At 35.7% G+C, this 19486-nt stretch overlaps 1 protein-coding gene across 1 annotated transcript; it reads left to right on the top strand.

The window, feature by feature from the left end:
• The first annotated feature begins 8608 nt into the window (after nt 1-8608).
• Nucleotides 8609-11078, top strand: LOC111489922. The gene is made up of 5 exons (XM_023138326.1): nt 8609-8638; nt 8742-8932; nt 9025-9102; nt 9674-9753; nt 10935-11078. Exons 1-5 carry the CDS (start codon nt 8609-8611, stop codon nt 10988-10990), a joined length of 435 nt encoding a protein of 144 aa, XP_022994094.1. The 3' UTR covers nt 10991-11078.
• Nucleotides 11079-19486: the final 8408 nt, after the last annotated feature.

Raw genomic sequence — 19486 nt, 5'->3', positions numbered from 1 at the left:
AATTTTAAAAAAAAAAAAAAAAAAAAAAAAGGTTGCATTTGGTAAAGATACTTATATATTGAATAATCATCAATCAAATTGATAAAATATTAACAATATTCTCTAGATTTTGCATTCAGCCGACCCACTTAGGTCAGATCGCATGAGCCCAAAATTCTCTTTGATCTTGTAGCCTTATTCAATAAAAGTCCAATGATTATCTTACATGAAAAGCAAGACCCATAGACATGTAATGTAATTAACTCCAACGTTTTACTAATCTTTTCATTGTATTCAATTTAATGTAAATCAAATTAACACCCAAAAACAAGTATAATTCGTTGGGAGAAAACAATGTCTTTTTATTTTTGATTCGAATATCTCAATATTTGAGCTAAACTATATTTTCAAACAAATTTGAACATATAAATTTTAATAAATGTGAAGTAATTCATACTATATTAACTAATAAAGTTTGAGAAATTGGATCTTACTAAAAATACCTTTAATAACAATTTTTACTTAACATCTTAATGTCTTCCACGGCACCCACTTAGATTTATTTTCTAGTGTCAACTAGTAGAATTTATTCTACCTCATCAAGTATTTTTCAAAAATTACATAAAATGTAACAAAGAACGAATCTTGATAATGGATTGATAATCGATCTTATATCAACTATCCTGGTGTCACCTAGTTTCCACCAAAAATCTAGTAAATCAAATTTACTTTCATTTAGATATTTCTTTCTAGGGAGTAATTTCGAAAATTTCTCTCACTATGTCTGTCATAGCTAATTGGGAACTATTTCCTATCATAGCTTTAGTCATAAGATTTTTCTTGAATTTTGTAATACTTAATTTCCAGATCATTTAGATAACTATCTAAATGTAGCTTTTATTAACTTAAACATCTCACATGTTTTTGTCATTTTTTTATCTTTTAGCCAAGGCATCCAAAATGTCAACCAAAAGATATGAACAAGCTTTCTCATCACCTTTGATTCATCGATTATGTGTTGTTCGAATCATTTGATCTACATTGACAATAGATCTCGAGAACATTTCTCAATAGTAAAAAAAAATAAAGAAAAACTATATTCTACCATCATAGTGCTAATATACTAATATTATTTTTCTAAATATAATTTCTGAATGTGACCGATCCGGAGTCAAAATTAAACAATGGAGAGAACTTGAACATAATATTTGAAATATATAAAATATTATTTAATTATAAACGATCAAGTATCCATTCAATTTGAGCAAAAAACAAACAATTTTATAAAATGAACCCTATAAACCATTTCTAGTGCTATGGTACTTTAGTGATTTAGAACAAGTGCTGCCGTAGGGTAAGTCAAATGTTCTTCACTAAACTAAGACAATCTCAACCAACTATTATACCGGAATAACTCTTATTCCTATAATATTTAGTTACCATTAGTTCGGTCAAGAACATCATTAACAACCTTAATGATTTCTTTGTAAATGTAACCCATCATTTTAGATCTTGTAGTTTTATCCCAACAAGTGCCTCATTGGGTAGGTCAAATATTGAAAATGAAATTACTATCTTATCCTTCTCAAGAGTTCACCGATATTGACCCATGCAAACACCTTCCATAGGAGGACGGTCAAAAAGCCTCCACGAGGCCTTACATGGATCTCACATTACCAATGATGGAGACCATAGAATATGTTGACATATTTCCTTCTCCCATTTACTATAAATATTTTCTCAAGAGATCCACCTTGATATTGACTCATGCAAACACCTTCCATAGGGGACAGTCTAAAAGCCGCCACCAGACCCCGCATGAATCTCACTATGTGAATCAAAAGAACATAGGATATCTTGACATGTGTCCTTAATATCTTTATATTTTGATAGACTTCCTTCTCCCACTAAGTATTTTATGATAGGTTTTCAATTACTCATACAAATTAGGCTAATCTCATTTATCTAAGTTTCCAATCTATCCTTTCATAACCCTTATGTTGGCTAGATTGGTGAATTATTAATTTTTAAACTATTAAAAAACTAATCACATTATGAGCATGCTTAGTGAAATTAAATAAAATTTGACTAATTCAACTCCCAAGTCAGTTCACACGGTGTTCCATTTGTGTCAGCTTAAATACCTCAGCCTAGCCATAACCTTCCTTAGATAGAGTTCCCTTATAGTCAATTTTTATTTAAAATTCATTAATCTTTAATTAACTATTAATTACTAGATTAATGAACATAGCCTAAATTAAACCGTTTTTATTCCTATTAAAAACTAATTCACTTATGGAATAACCTTAAAATTCTAGCATTTTAAATCCTTTAAAATCACATTTAATAGATTACTCAAAATTCTAATCATATTAGAACATACACTAATCCTATTAGGTAAATATCATGCCTTCAATTTAAGAAATAAATATCCTAATTTAATTTTCCAAGTTACTTACAAACAATTATACTCAATTGTATATGGAAAATACATCTTCATTAGAAAATCATCTTAATTTTATTAGGAAACAACCCAACCAAAATTTTTCAAATATAACATTTATATTAAAAAAAATAATTAAAATGCATGATTATGAGTAACTTATAGTAAGATTTTAACTTAAATGACATACCTTATGCACTCAATCAATTAATTTAAATAATATATCTATGCACAATTTAATTTAAAAAAAAAAACAAAGCAAAATTGACTTGCATATCTAGAATATATTGAAAATAAATTAAATTACAATAATTTAAAATCTAAGACATGTTTTGAATTCAAGATATTTTCCTTTGGCAAAAATTCCAAATTTAATAAAATTAAATTTTAAGATCTTCTTGTCCAAATTTAAGAAAATTAAGATTTGATTTGAGATGTTCTTTTAGAACTATTCCAAAATAAAATTAGGGTTTGAGATTTTTCACTCCATACTTACGTTTTAGATCTTTATCCAATCTTTTTTTTCTTTTGAAACAATTCAAAAGGCAGATATTTTCCCCTCTTTTGGAACAATTCTAAATATACATACTTTCCTTTTAGAAAAATTCCAAAAATAGATCTCCTTTTATAAAAATTCCAAAGATATATATTTTACTTTGCAACAATTAGAAAATGTAATAAAATTAATGTTTCAAAAACCCTAAATTTTATGGCAAATTGATGAATGTCGTCCTAGTTGCTATCCCTTTTCAATTTACAGTGAACTCAACCAATAAGGGTATACATTTGTCTAACAGAGAGGTAAATCTGATGTCACACCCGATATGCCAAAACAATCAATTTTACAAAACAATATTACATATATTTGAAATCAAATACCCACCATACTACTCTCAATTCAAAATAAAAATTAATAGGCTCTAGTACCAATTGAAGGGAATAAACTCATTCAAAATAAAAATTAATAGGCTCTAGTACTAATTGAAGGGAATGAACTCTTCATCCACCTAGCAGAAGTATTGAGAACCATTTTAATTGTTATTAAGAATTAAAACAAAAGCAATAAATAGAAGAGTAAAAACTCTACCTTTGTAGAAACCTTAGCTTGCAAGACTCCTTGCAATTCAAACCATGCAGAAGTTCTTCAACATTCCACAAGATCTTCTTTACTATGACTCGAACACAAGTTTAAGGTTTGTGAGAGCCTCTTGAAAGAAAATCCCAAAGGGATTAGAGGAGAGTTTCAAAAATTCTCGAGAGATGTAATTTCATTGTCCAAAGAAAATGGGAGAGATTCGTATGTCTTCGGCTCAACCCAATGGTCCTACTTATAGAGACACTTAGAGAATCTTTGTCAAATGATATGTTTGCATATTTAATATATTAGAATATAATATCTTATACCAATCATATTTAGATATTATAAGATATCCTAATCTATATTTAACTAATTTGAATCTCATTCCAATCTCAAATATATTTTTATTTAATGTATCAAAATACATTAATTGATTTAATATTTAATTGTATCAAATACAATAAATATATTTTTCTTTTAATATATCTAATATATTAAATATTAATTTGAACCCTTCAAATTAATATATTTTTCTCCATTATATTTAATATATCTAATATATTAAATGTTTGGGAAGAGTTCATGGAAAATTGTGAAGGGTGCTATGGTGGTAGCACGTGACACAAAATCTTGAACCTTATACACCACTGAAGGGTGTATGAACATAGTTGTTCTTGCTGATAGTGCTTCAAATTCAAGTCTGTGACATAATAAACTTGGGCATATGAGCATTAAAGGAATGAAAATGCTTGCTGCGGAAGGAGTTTTGGAAAGTCTGAAATCTGTTGAAGAAAAGAGTTATGAGCAAACAGAAACGAGTTAGCTTCACAAATTCTGTCAGAGAATTGAAGAAAAGTACCAGGACAACGAAACAAGTGGGAATTGAGATTGAGTTGCTGAAAGATTCACCTAGTGATGTTGTAGCGGATACTTAAGAAACTTTGGAGACTGTTGCTGAGGAACCAGAAGCGGAGCAAGTGACACCTGAGCAGGTGTTGAAAAGATCATCCAGAGCTATCAGAGTACAAGATAGGTATGTACCTTCTTTACACTATCTGTTGCTGACTGATAAAGGGGAAGAAGAACCCCTTGATGAGACCCTACAGTTGGAGGAAACAATCAAGTAAGAGCAAGTCATGGATGATGGGATGGCTAGGCTTCAGAAATGCATTGCTCTTTCATCTGCTGAGGCTGAGTATGTGGCAATAGCTGAAGCTGGAAAGGAGATGATATGGATGACAGACTATCTAGAAGAATTAGGCAAGAAGTAGCACGAGAAGATTTTTCAGGTTGATAGTTAGAGTGTCATGCAGTTGGTAAGGAACCCGGTCTATCATTCAAAGACAAAACACAGAAGGTGATACCATTTCACTTGGAGGTTAGTGGAAGATGGTGATGTCTTTGAAGGAGATAGAGGGTGCAAAGAATCCAGCAAACATGTTGTGTTGATGTTGGAACATTGAGGTTGTGCAGAGCCTCAATTGCTATGGTGCAAGATTGAGAATGAAATTCTTGGTTGACTTGAATCAGTCTCCAAATAGAAGATTGTCGGGATATGAAGCCTGATGCTCTCCAAATGGGAGATTGTTGGGATATGAAGCCTGATGCCTATTTACAGCAAAGATCTAGTAGATATATGTTTGGTAGATATTTCTTACCCATATGATAAAAGATATATATATGGTAAATATTTGATATATGGGTTAAACCTATATTTAGTAAATCGAAACCATAGTAAATTATATGGGTTAAACTTATATTTAGTAAATCGAAATCATATATATACCCTTAGTGCTCTCAAAATATACTTTTCTTTCACTTTTCTTCATTCTCTCTTTTCTTCATTCTCTCTCTGTATTGTATACTTTTCTTGCTCTGTATTCTCTGTTGTTGTACATATCTAAATTCATCAATAAAACCTTTAGCCAATATTTTCTGTATTCTCTATTGTTGTACATATCTAAATTCATCAATAAAACCTTTGTTGTTTGTGTTCATCTTGATCGAGTGTGTGCATTGTTGAGCGATCCTAACAAACTTAACCCTTGCTAGGGCCTTGGTTAGGATATCTTCTCGTTGCTCTCTAATGCATACGAACTACACAAAAATTTGTCTCTTCTTAACACCCTCATGGATGAAGTGGAAGCGAGTGTCAATGTATTTGTTGTTTCCGTGAAATAATGGACTTTCATCATTGCAATCACAGAATTATGGTCGATGTAGAGAGTTACTGGCTTTAGTTCACCTCTAGTCACTTCGCTCAACAAATTTCTCAGCCACAATGCTTGGCACGATGCTCACAATTGCTGCGATGAACTCGGCCTCACAGGAAGATAGTGTCACAGTTCGCTACTTCTGAGATTGCCAAGAGATCAAATTTTTATTAAGATAAGATGTCATTCCTGCAGTGTTTTTTCTATCGTCAATGTCTCCAGCTAAATCACTATTAGTAAAACCGACTAGTTCTTTAGGATCTCACCCTCTTTGATACTTTAACCCATAGCTTGTGGTTCCCTTCACATAGGGAAGAATGTGCTCAACCGCTTGATGATGCATCATATTGGACTTTTCTATGTACCTACTCACTATTCCAAAAGCATATGAAAGGTCTGGACCAGTATGAGTCAAGTACCTTGGACTTCCGATTGTTGGATTGATACGACAATTCTAGAGGGGTGAATAGGCTTTTAACAATAAAATTATTTAAACGTGATAAAGTTTTCTAATTATGATTTTTTTAAAAAATAAATAGAATATGATAATTAATACAGTAAAATAATTCAAGAAATAACAATGAACAATTATAAAAGAAACTTAGAACAGGCAATAAAACTTAACAACACATTTGAAATTAAATAGGAAAGAGTTAGAAAATATAACAGCGTAGTTTTATAGTGGTTCGGTCAAACTCGATTGACTCTACTCCCCAAACGCTTCTTGGAAATTTGAATAAACCTCGACTCTTACCTCATATCAGAGCCCAACCGCTACATCGCTTTTTTACGAGTTATAGAACAAACTCAATCCTTTCCACGACTCAGGATCAAACCGATACAAATGTCTAAATTTTTCAGGATCAAATCGATACAAATGTCTGAATTTTGTATAAACACACCACAACTCTCTAAAGGAGTAGATTTACAATTTGGTCACTCACAACTATTTCCTCACACTATAATAAACATCTCCCACATGAACAAGAAATAAACTTGGAAGTTTTGGAGAGAGCAACCATGAAGGCTTTAGAAAGTTTAGATGGAAGAAACTATGGAACCATGGAGGATTTAGAAAATTTTTGATTGAAGAAACTATGTAGGTTGTGTGTCTGTTACCAGAAATAAATTTGGAAGTTTTGGAGGGAGCAACTTTAGATTGAAAAACTATGGAAGATATGTAAACCTATCCTAAGAATAGGAATTGATACTGACCCTAAAGAGAACTGAAACCTGAACCACAAAAAAATTATATACATATATATATTTTTTTTTAATTTATCTTGAAAAAATGTGGACAACATATTTGTTTATATATATATTAAATGTAATAATATAATAAAAAAAATATTAATGAAAATAACATGAGTAATTTATCAGTGTTTCAACCTCATCATTTCTTGTATACACTGCTTGTTCTTGTAAACACTTCATGAAGTTTAGACTCTTTTAAGATCTTGTCTAGACGTATGCTCCATGCCCTCGGTGCTTGCTGCAAAACGTAGAGGGCCTTTGACAACTTGTACACTTGGTGCTCTTCGGCTTTGATGACGAACCCTTCAGGTTGGGCAATATACACTTTTTCTTGGAGGTCACCATTTAGGAATGCTGATTTGATGTCCAAGTGATGGATCTCCCACCCGTGTTGAGCTGCGAGGGTAAGAATAAATCTTACAGTGTCCAGTGTAGTCACAGGCTCAAAAACCTCCTCAAAATCAACTCCTTGTCGTTGCACATATCCCGTCATCACTAGTCTTGCTTTATGCTTAGTTTAGGTATGTAATAGACTTGTGATAAGATCAAGTGCTCATCGATTTTGCATTTGAAGAGCACTATTCCTCGACCACAAATGTCTATTACAGTGTTATCACCGAAACGTACCTTTCCAACAACAGATGTGTCAAGCTCACGAAACACCCTCCTTTCTCTTGACATGTGGTTGCTTTCTCTAGTATCTACGAACCAGGAATTTTCAACTCCAATATTGGCTGGTGGCTACACTATAGTTTCATTCAATATCACAAAATCAGGCTCTTTGTCATGTGTGGTTTTAATTTCACACGCCTCTATCATCAGCAATGAAGACTTCTCATCCTTTTGCATCTCTATCAAGTTGAGTTGTTCGTCTTTTGTGGAACACTTTGATGCGAAGTGTCCCACTTCTCCCACGACCTCTCCATCTTCCACGACCCCGTCCCCTTCCTCCTCTGGAACTTCCTTGATCCTTCCATTCTTTCTTTGAGGATTTTTCATTCTCTCGTTCCTTCCATTCTACAAGAGTGAGGAGAAAGGGTTTCATTTTTTTCTCCAAACTCTTGCAACCTTTCTTCATGTGCCTTAAGTGGTCCAATAATCTCATCAACCTTCAGGAAAGGCTGCCCGAACAAAGGGAAACGGCACAATCGAACCTGGACGAAGATAATTTTCAAAGTTCCTTTGTAGGAGCCATCACTACTTCTCAATATCAATAATGGTACACTCTCGTTACCCTAAAAATTTATCACTACTTCTCAATATCAAAAATGGTACACTCTCGTTACCCTAAAAATTTATGATTTCAAAATCACATTAAAGGCTCTCATAGATACAGGAGCCGATCAAAATTGCATTCAAGAAGGCCTAATACCTACAAAGTATTTTGAAAAAACTACTGAGGGCCTTAGAGGTGCAAACAACAATAGAATCAAAATTAATTACAAATTATCAAAAGTCCATGTTTGTAATGACGAAATTTGCTTCGTAAATTCCTTCCATTTAGTAAAGGACTTAGGACAAGAGTTAATCATAGGTAATCCTTTCATTACTCAATTATACTCTTTCAAAATAACTGAAAAGGGGTTAGAGTCAAAAGCCTTAGGAAAGAAGATAAAATTTAATTTCCTTTCCCCTGAAAGGATGAGTGAGATAAATAATTGTAGTGCCCGAGTTTAAAAAAAAAAAAAAAAAGAGGGTCACGATAGGGGAAAACTAGTCATTTAGTCCTTATTACTTAAGGGGTCTAATTTGGTTGAGTCATAATTCGGAAAAGAGAAAGAAGAGGGGAGAGAAAGAGAAGAAACAAAAGGGAAAGAAGATTAGGGTTTTTAAGGAAGGAGGAGGAGATCAGATCAGAATCGACGCCGGAGATTCGAGTCCTCAATCTAAACCAACAATAGTTCAAGGCAAGGTTCTCTCACGAATCACACCTTCCTATTTCATCAAAACGTCCAAGAACTTCAGGTTAGTCCACGAGTGTATAGATAGAGAAGTCATTAAGATTTTCGTGTGTTAGCGACGTTTTGTGTTGATCTTTGGACTCTTACCCTCAACAGCGTTATCTGGTTAAGTTCCGAAGTGAAGGCGGCCAAGATTGGTGTTCAAATCAAAGTTTTAAGAAAACATGATTTTCGGTAAGAACTCGTGTTTTTCTCCGAATTCGAACTCAAATATTAAAATCTATGACTATTAGAAAAATATAAAAAAATTATTTTGAAGGAGTAGAATATGAGATCTACAATGTTCATGAAGAAAATTTATTGAATCGGATTACAGATTAGAAGATAAAAAAATTGGAAGAAAATAGATCGAAACGTGAAAGAGGCCTGGAAAATGAAAAAAAAAAACGCAGGAGAAAGGGTGGAGAGCCACCACGCGTCGGCTGACGTGCGGAGGAGTGCGGCGGAACCGGTGATCGACACTTGTCGATCACCGGCTGGTGAGGCGCGTCCTCACCCGGCAGTGGACACACGTCAGGCACGCGGATCCGGCCAGCTCAACCCGCGCTGCACGCGAACCGCCCGACCCGACGTCCTGACCCGCACCAGCTCGGGAAGTCGCGCGTGGGCACGCGTACGTAGAAACCTCTAGGGAGCGTGTGACATGCGTGGGGGCGCTTGAGCCACTGTTTTTCTTTCCGTTCGGTCTCTATTTGCTTGTTTTTCGATCCGATTTTGATGATGACCCCATTATTATTTAAATTAGGACCTGTCAAGGAAATTCCAGAATTGTTGGAATCCATTCCGTCAAGAAAACTCGAACTCGGGAGGGCATGCGTCAACCAAGTAAGTAGCCATTTGGATTTCCATGAGCAATACTTGTAGGAACCGCTAGGAACGAGCATGCATGCTACCACCCATTAACTTAGCTAGCTAGACCTAGTATATTTGTATGGAAACTACGAAAATGGAATGATTAAGGAAAGCTAGATATGAAATGTATATTAAATTTGTTTGATTGAGATTCTGATAAAGTATGTATGCATGAGTAGGATGGGAAACTTGAGAAATCTGCGCTCTGGGTAAAGATGGACGTTATCTTCCCGTTGAGCATGTTTTCTAATATCACATGAACTGCTGCATGATAACTCTTATGCATGATGATTGCTTGTGTTATCTTTCTTGATGAATAGGAAGAAATTATGAGCTTAAATTAGGGTGCTTGTGACTAAGTAGGTTAGATGAGACCCTAGATTAGGGGACCTCTAGAATACCGTGCAATTAGACCTGCGAAATGATTACCGGCGGATCCAGAGCCCAGAATTCCAAACCCGATAGGTTTGTGAGACTAGGCACGAGAATCCTAGAGATACATGAAATCCAAGTCTAAGCCACCAAGTTCCACCCTAGAAAGAATAATAGGTCACCATGGTAACTATAGGTAGCCCGCTAGAGTTGAGTAGTGTAGATAGTTGTGATAGCCAAGGGGAGTGTAACAAGTCTAAGTCCGGTACGGTGATCGTTGAGCTTAGAAGATCCGGATAGGGAAGTGTAACAAGTGCACAGACTTAGTGGTGATAGCCAAGGGGTCTTCTAAACAGAACTCCTAGGTCGTAGAAACCCGTCCCTGAGTGGGGGACGTGGAGCCACATAGGATGACTCAGTAGCTGACCGGCACATAGGGGGTCGCACCCTGTTTAGTGGATGTATTGTCCTGTGTGAGGGTCGTCAGCTAACCTCCATGGATGATGTTTAGAGGGAATCACGTTTTCAGATCTAGTCATACAATCCCCTCATATTGACTTATGAGGTCGTGCCTCACCTCAGAACACCAATCATTTCACTGCTTGAGATGGGCAAGCCTCCTAAGATACAAAAAAAAGAGTTGCAGCTTAGATCACACTCCTTAGAAACCCGAGAAAGACCGTGGTTAGCTACCAAGATAAGGATGCGAAAAGAGCCTACAAGTAGGCTGCTTATTGAGTATTTTTATACTCATTCTTTTCTACTTTTTTTTTTTTTTTCAGGTGAGTCATGTCATGGATCGAGGCGAGAATGCATGTTGAATCTTAATGCAACATAGGAGTGTCCCAAGGTGTCTAGGAGTCTGTGCATAATTTTGTTTAGATTTGTCATGCATTATTTTGTGAACAGTTTCCATACTTTTCATGTTTGAACAGCTTGTTTCGGATTTCAAACCTTTTATATAATTGCTAAAGTTTTTTTTTTTTTTTTTGTAATCTCATCTTCTCTATATGCTTTTAACGATTTCATTGCATAGTTTGTTGGTCCAACCCTTGATTTCGGGATTTAAATTTTGGGCTGTGACAATAACTTTCAAAAGAATACAATTATTCAATCTATAAATGTATTAAATTACAAAGAAAAACAAATCTCTTTTTATGAGAGAAGAGATTTCATTCAAAAGAATAGAAGAACTTCAAAGTAAAACTGTCCAGTCTAAAATCAAAACATTACAAGTCCAAATAGAAAGGGAAATTTGTTCAACTATCCCTAATGCTTTTTGGAATAGGAAGCAACATATAGTTAATATTCCTTATGACAAAAACTTCGAGGAGAAAAATATCCATACGAAGGCCCAACCTATTCAAATGAATAAAAAATTGCTAACATTCTGCAAAGCAGAAATTGATGATCTTTTGCAGAAGGGTCTTATTAGGCCATCAAAGAGTCCCTGGTCATGCGCGGCTTTCTACGTCAACAATCAAGAAGAAAAGAAACGTGGAGTCCCGCGATTGGTAATAAACTATAAACCCTTAAATAAGATTTTGGAATGGATTAGATATCCGATTCCAAATAAATCATATTTAATACAAAGAATTTCAAATGCCAAAATATTTTCAAAATTTGATATGAAATCAGGATTTTGGCAAATCCAGATTTCGGAAAAAGACAAGTACAAAACGGCTTTCAATGTCCCTTTCGAACAGTATGAATGGAACGTTATGCCATTTGGGCTAAAAAACGCTCCATCCGAATTTTAAAAAATTATGAATGATATTTTCAATTATTTTCAAGAGTTTTCAATTGTTTATATTGACGATGTTCTAATTTTCTCTCAAAACATTGATCAACATTTTAAGCATCTTCAAACATTTTTTACGACAGTCAAAAGAAACGGTTTAGTTGTGTCTAAACCAAAAATTAAACTTTTTCAAACAAAGATCCGCTTTCTTGGATTTGAAATTCATTTGGGTTTAATTAAACCCATCCAAAGGTCCATTGAGTTTGCCTCAAATTTTTCGAACCAAATCATGGATAAGACACAACTCCAAATATTTTTGGGATGTCTTAATTATGTGACTAATTTCCTTCAAAATATCAAACTCATTTGCAAGCCACTTTTTGAAAGGCTCAAAAAGAATCCCAAGCCCTGGACTGAATAACACACCAAAATAGTCCAAAATATCAAATCCCTTGTCAAATCAATTCCGTGTTTATCTCTGATAAACTCGAGGGCTAGTTTCATAGTGGAGACCGACGCATCCGATATTGGATATGGAGGAATCCTAAAACAGTTCCTTGACAAGAAAGAATCCCTTGTCCGTTTTCATTCGGGAATATGGAATTCTACTCAAAAGAATTACTCAACAGTAAAAAAGTAAATACTTCAATAGTACTTTGTGTATAGAAATTTCAAATCGATTTAATTAACAAAAGCTTTGTTATCAAAACAGATTCTAAGGCATCTAAATTTGTTTTAGAAAAGGATGTCAAGAATCTTGTATCTAAACAAATTTTTGCATGATGACAAGCAATTTTATCTTTCTTCAACTTTCAAATTTTGCCTATAAAAGGGGTCGAAAACCCCTTGGCAGACTACCTCTCAAGAGGGTTCTTACTCTCGAAGAAACCTACTCCCTAACCGATCTCCTTCACCCTGCAATGACTGGAAAGAAAACGGTGGAAAAAGGGAAGAAGCCCATTGCTTCTTCTAACACTCCTACTCTAATGACTTCCGACAGCTATGCGATGGACACATGTTTCACATTGGTGACCAAGTCTAAAGCGAGACTTTCTAAAAAACAAGTAGAGGTTATCACTCCAACGAGGCCTTCTGCCTCTTTAACACGGTCATCTGTCGTTACTCCATCGAGACCCACTGTCTCTTCCACTTCAAAGGGACCTTCTGTCCCCTCAACCTACTCGGATGCGATTGTTCCCGTTCGATTTTCTCCAGTTCCTGAAATTAGGACCTACTTTCAAAAATCTGTGTCCATACCAGAAGCTCTGGTAGAACCAAAATACGACGACCCAAAGATCAGCGAGGTCGTCAAGAAAGCTTATCCGATAGGATTCTTTTATATCCTGGAAGATCTTCATAAGATCAGAAGGTTTTATGAATTCATTTTAGTCGACACAAATTCCGTCGAAATTACTCATATTCTGAGCGTGATGATCCTTCAAAAAGCTGAGTACTCAAAATTAAAAAATTTCAAAGTCATGAATCTGACGTACTGGAATCAAGATTCGTACACGGAAAAGACTTTGTCAAAACCGTTTGTTCCTCACCATTTTTGTTTCTTTAATTTTTATCTTTCTTTATTATTTTGTTTTCTACTTTTTCCACTTTCATCAAAATTATTGATGAATATGGAGTTGTGTGTATGTACATTAATACGTTAATTTGGATGTAAATTATTTGTAAATTAAGCTAGGATACACAACTCAGGTAAATATAAGTTCTCAAGTCATTAAGCGTATGATGGCATTCTTTTTAGGGAGAAATGAATAACAAAAATCAACTAAATACAAAACAACTATTTTTAACCATAAACTTACGAAGCAAAATAAATTTAAAAAAAAGACAGTTTCAATGTCATCTGGGTCACTATTGATAGATTGACCAAGATAACCCATTTGATTCCAAGTAAGACCACTTATCAAGTAGACTAATGGGCCAAATTATACGTAAAAGTGAAAGTCTGCTTGCACAGCGTACCAATGTCCATTGTGTCAGATTGAGATGCTAATTTTACTTTTAATTTCTTGAAAATTTTTGAAAAAGTGATAGGAACGCAACTCAAGTTTAGTACTACGTTTCATTCTCAGACAGATGGGTAGACAGAGAGGTTTAATAAGACCCTGGAGGATATGTTGAGGGCATGTTATAGACTTTACAAGTTGCTGGGTTGAGCACCCGACCCTTATGGAATTCGCCTACAACAATAAATATTTATTCAGATAACACCATTCGAAGCTTTGTATGGACGGAGGTGCAAAACCCCAATATTCTAGGAGGAGGTAGGCAAGAAAACATGTCGATCCAAGTTATGTGCATTAAGTTAAGAAAAACGGAAGAAAATAGATTGAAAAAGCGAAGAAGCTAACATTCTCGAACTTTGGAAACATGTAGGAGAGAGAAAATAATCGCCACACTTCGCCCAACGTATGGAGGGGCGTGGCGGAGCTGACGAACGACACGTGGTAGTGTTCCATTAGAGAAACGTGTTTGGCCTACGTGTCGAAATGCTTCAATGCGCGAGGACTCGGTCGACCTGGAAACGTAACCCTCATGCAAAACGAACTACATCCGAGAACCACCAAACCAACCTATGGTCCAACTCGATGACTCACCACTCCTTGTGCGCCACGTGTCACAACCACAAACTTTAAAGGGCAAGTCTGCGTCTGCTAAGATTCAAAGTGCACCATTGCCCTCACACTGCCCGCTTGAGTCCAACACATGGGGGTGCGTGCAAGCGTGTAGGAGAGCGTGGGGGCACGTAAAGCCCCTATTCTCACCCCTTTTTTGCTCGATTGCCAATTCTGCACCCCGATTTCAATGTTAATGTTGTTTTATTGTGACTTAGGTGCCTATAGAGAAAATTGGTAATTTTAACTCCTCTACGACTAATCAACCAAAATTTGGGAAGGCACGCGTCAGACAAGTAAGCCACCATTTAGATTTCCACGCGCAGTACTTGTAGGAAACAGAATAAGCATGCATGTTGTCAAACTGATTATCCTAGCTAACTAGACCTAACATAATAGTATGTAAGCCATGAAAATTAACTAAATAAGAAAATCAATGATACCTATATAGGATTGGATATGATTCACTTTAGAATGAGAATGTGGTATTGTATGCATGATAAAGAAGGGAGGGAAATTTGTGAAGTTTGTGCTCTATGTGAAAATGGATGTTATCTTCCCATCGAGCATGTTTGTTAATATTGCATGAACTGCGAGCCTATGATTGCTTGTGTTGTCTTTCTTGTTGTGAATAGGAAGAAACTGTGAGCCTAGACTATGGCCCTTAAGACAATGTAAGCTAGACAAAGACCTAGAACGAGATACCTCTAAAATATCGTGCATTCAGGCCTGCAAAATGATGACCAGCAGACTCTGACCCCAGTATTCCAGACCACAATAGGTTTGAGAGTCCTTGCACGAGAATCATAAAGATGAATGAGTCCAAGTCTAAGCAACCATGATCCACCCCTAAAAAGACCTGGTAGGAAACAATAGTAACTGTAGACAACCGAGGTAGCCCACCAGACTTGTGCAACGTGAATAGTGCCACCAGAGCCTCCATTTCCCTCTCTGCTCTGATACCGTACTGTCGAGACTGAACACCGATATTGAGATTGATGAGCTAGGCAGAGCTAGACATGGTAGTGTAATTTGTGCCCCAACCTATTGGTGATAACTAAGGGGTCTCCTGAACAAGACCCCTAAGCCGTAGAAACCTATCCCTGTGCGGGGGAGCATGGGACAAAGTAGGATGACTTAGTAGCTTATCGGCACGCAGGGGACCACAACCTCTCGATTTTAGTGGTAATATGGTCCCGTGGGAGGGTTGTCAACTAACGTCTAAGGATGTTCAGAGAGTAATACTGGTTTAGATCCAGCCATATTGTTCCCTTAGTTTTACTTATGAGGTTGCGCCTCATCCAAAGACACTATTCATCCACTACATCAGATAGGCAAGCCTCAAAATTTGTAAAAAAATAGAGTTGCAACTTAGTCCGCACTTCCTAGAACTCCGAGACAAGGTCGTGAATACTTATTAAGATATGGCTTTCAAATTAAGTTCCGAATTAGTGGATGCTGCCAAACGGAGTGGCGATGCCATACGTAAAAAGGAAGAGACTCATAGAATGGCAGAGGCAAATAGAGCTTTTGCACATTTTCGTTAATCCATGAACAGGATCTATATAGACACATAGGCCCATGGATCCATACATCTCGATCGGAAAAGAATCAATAGAAAAAGAAAGAATCGGAATTGATAAGGATGAGAAAAGAGCCTGTTAGTGAAAGAGTGAATGATTGAATGGTTGATGAGAAGATTGTATTATGAAGAGCCAGAAGGCTCTATATATCTATAAAGAATATAAAAAGATATTAAAAAATCTATCTAAAAATTTGTAGAAAATCGGGTAACAAACCAGTAAACAAATAAAAAACTAAATCAACTTCTAACTATAAGAAGATTTAATCAGATACCAACTGACAACAATCTAAACAAATACGTGATCTTTAACACTTCTCATTGTTTAGATGTTGTGAACTCCAAGCCTTTTTCTAAACACCCATCTTTCTCCAATTATCTTTCTGTTTAAAGGTCAATCAACCAACTCCTATGTTTTGTTTTTCTCGATCACCAAAAGCTCCTCCTCTGACAGGTGCATCATCAACCAAACCATCTTGTCGTTCATCTTCAGACTCTTCTTGTCATTCATCTTCAGACTCTTCTAGTCATTTATCTTAAGAGTCTTCTAACATGTTACCAAAGATTAAATTGTTTGGTGCAGAGAAATCTAATTCACCTTCGTCAATTTTTCCCAATTCCATTGCTCATTTCCAGCAAAAATGAACATCTCGACTCATAATAACACGACTAATATGTGATTGAAAAACTCTATAAGCTTTTGATATAATGCTATACCCCACAAAGATGCCAGCTTTTGCCTTTTTGTCAAGCTTATCACGCTTAGAGTATTTGGGTGTCTTTGCTTCACTTACATTCTAAGGAACTTTAAAGAAGGTTTGTAATCATACCAAACTTCAAATGGTATCAGGTCCTTTACAACTTTTGTTGAAATTTGATTTTGCAAGCACACAACCGTGTTTGCTACTTTTCCCCAAAAATGTTTTGGAAGATCATTCTCATGAAGCATGCATCTCGTCATCTTCATTATAAATCTATTCCTTCTTTCACTAACGTCATTCTGTTGAGTAGTGTATGGTGCTGTCAATTGATGTTCAATTCCAGCCTCTTCACAAAACCTATTAAAAGTTTCTGAAGTGTACTCCTTGCCATTATCTAATTTTATAGTCTTAATCAAGCATGCACTTTCATTCTCAACTCTAGCTTTGAATTTCCAAAATACACCCACAACTACTAATTTTTTCTTCAGTAAGAAGATCCAACACATTCTTATTAGATCATCAATAAAAACAACGTAATAAAGATTACCATTTAATGATGGTGTTCGCTGAGGACCACAAAATTCAATATGAACCAGCTACAGCTTTTTCGAGGCTCTCCAAGCCTGTTTAAGAAATGGTTGCCTATGTTGCTTCCCAAAATACAAGCACGACAAGGAGGCATGTCATCATCAATGTCAGCGAGTTCTTCTACCAGCTTCTTTGACTGCATCTAAAGCAAACCTCAATGATAAAAGTGCCCAAGTCTTTTGTGCCAAATCTTAGTGGCACTAACTCTAGATATAAAGGTCGTCGGATTTACAGTAAAACTTTTTCGTTTCATTTTGACATTGAACAAGTCTTTGCCACTAGCATCTTTAATCAAGCACTGCTTATTCGCAAATAACACTTTGACCGTCGGATTTAGAGCAAAGCTTTTTCCTTTCATTTTGACATTGAACAAGTCTTTGCCACTAGCATCTCTAATCAAGCACTACTTATTCTCAAACAAAATTTTATAGCCTTTATCAAGTAACTAACCAACGCTTAAGAGATTTTGATCAATTTTAGGTAGAAATAAAACATCTAGAATAAATTTTTTACCTTCATAGCTTGTTATAGCTACTGTGCCTTTTCCCTTGACTTCTAAATGTTCTCCATTGCCAATCCTCACTCTCTTGACTTTAGTGTCTCTTAATTCCTCAAAAAAATCCTTGTCATATGTCGTGTGATTTGTGCACCCACTGTCAATCAACCAACTCTCACTTGATTGTTTGCCTGAGGAACAAGTGACCGTAAACAAATGATCTTCTTCTTCTTGATCAGCTACCTGTGCATCTACTTCTTTCACCTGATCTTTGACTTTGCAAATCACAGCTTTATGTCCAAGTTGATTGCATTTGGAGCAGAAGACGTCATGTCTTCTCCAGCACTTGTATGGTGGATGACCTTTCTTCTCACAATAGCGGCATTGTGGATAGGATTTTTTGGAACCTCCTCCTTTTGTCTTCTGATAATTGGTAGATGAATCTCCATTCGTCGATTGGTTTTTTAAATTTTTCTTGTTTTCATACCTGCTGTTGTCTTGATGCTTGACATGTAAGGCACCTTCAATCACCCTTTCTTGCCTCATAGACCTCCTTTACTCTTGTGCTTGTAAAGCGTTCAAGAGCTCTGTAAGAGAAATCTTTGACAGGTCTTTAGTGTTCCCCATAGTAATAATGGTGGCTTCAAACTTCTCTGAAACAATGACTAGTAGTTTTTCAACGATCCTAGAATCATTTAACATATAACCAAGCAATCTCACCTTGTTGGCAATACTGATAATTCTGTCAGAGTACTCTTTCACCGACTCAGACTCCTTCATCTTCTGCAACTTGAAATCCCTAATCAAATTCAGGACTTTCATTCCACGAATCCTCTCATCTTCTTCATATTCAGCTTTGAGATAATCCCAGATTTCTTTTGCTGTTTTAAGGGACATTATTCGTATGAAGTTCATTTGAGATACAACGGCAAATAGGCAAGCTTTTGCCTTTGACTTTCTTGTCTTCTTGTCCTTCTATACTTTGATTTGTATTACACTAGGATTTGTAGAAAGTGGTGGGACCTTATAATCCTCTTCTATTGTTTCCCAAAGATCCAAGGCCTCCAAATAAGTCTCCATACGAACTACTCACATTTGATAATTATCTCCATCCAAGATTGGTGGTGCAACAGTTGAAAAATTAGATTCTCCTTCCATCTTGATCTCGCATATCCCTTCAGAAGACGGCTCTGATACCAATTTGTTAGTGAAAGAGTGAGTGATTGAATGGTTGATGAGAAAATTGCAGAATGCTCTCTATATATACAAAGAATATAAAAAGATATTAAAAAGTCTATCTAAAAATCTGCAGAAAAGATGGTAAAAACCAGTAAACAAATCAAAAACTAAATCAAATCAAAACTAGAAGAAAATTTAATCAGATACTAACTAACAACAATCAAAACAAATATGTGATCTTTAACAGAGCCTACAAGTAGGTTGTATACAGAGTATTCTTATACTCATCCCTTTCTAATGTCTTTTTTCAGGTGAGTGATGCCATAGATCGAGACGGGAGCGCGTGCAGGAGTATTAAAGCCACAAAGGAGTGTCCCAGGGCATCTAGGAGTTTGTACATATCATGCATAGTTACTA

Source organism: Cucurbita maxima, unplaced genomic scaffold (assembly GCF_002738345.1).
Source record: "Cucurbita maxima cultivar Rimu unplaced genomic scaffold, Cmax_1.0 Cma_Scf00015, whole genome shotgun sequence".
Lineage (NCBI taxonomy): Eukaryota > Viridiplantae > Streptophyta > Magnoliopsida > Cucurbitales > Cucurbitaceae > Cucurbita > Cucurbita maxima.
This window is presented reverse-complemented; position numbering and strand designations above follow the sequence as displayed.

Excerpts from the sequence above, each read along its gene's own strand:
- LOC111489922 (XM_023138326.1), top strand. The coding sequence starts at position 8,609 with ATGAGTGAGATAAATAATTGTAGTGCCCGA. Across the intron at positions 8,639-8,741 it reads TAAATAATTGTAGTGCCCGA|AGAAAGAAGAGGGGAGAGAA; the intron begins GTTTAAAAAAAA and ends AATTCGGAAAAG. Across the intron at positions 8,933-9,024 it reads AAAACGTCCAAGAACTTCAG|CGTTATCTGGTTAAGTTCCG; the intron begins GTTAGTCCACGA and ends TACCCTCAACAG.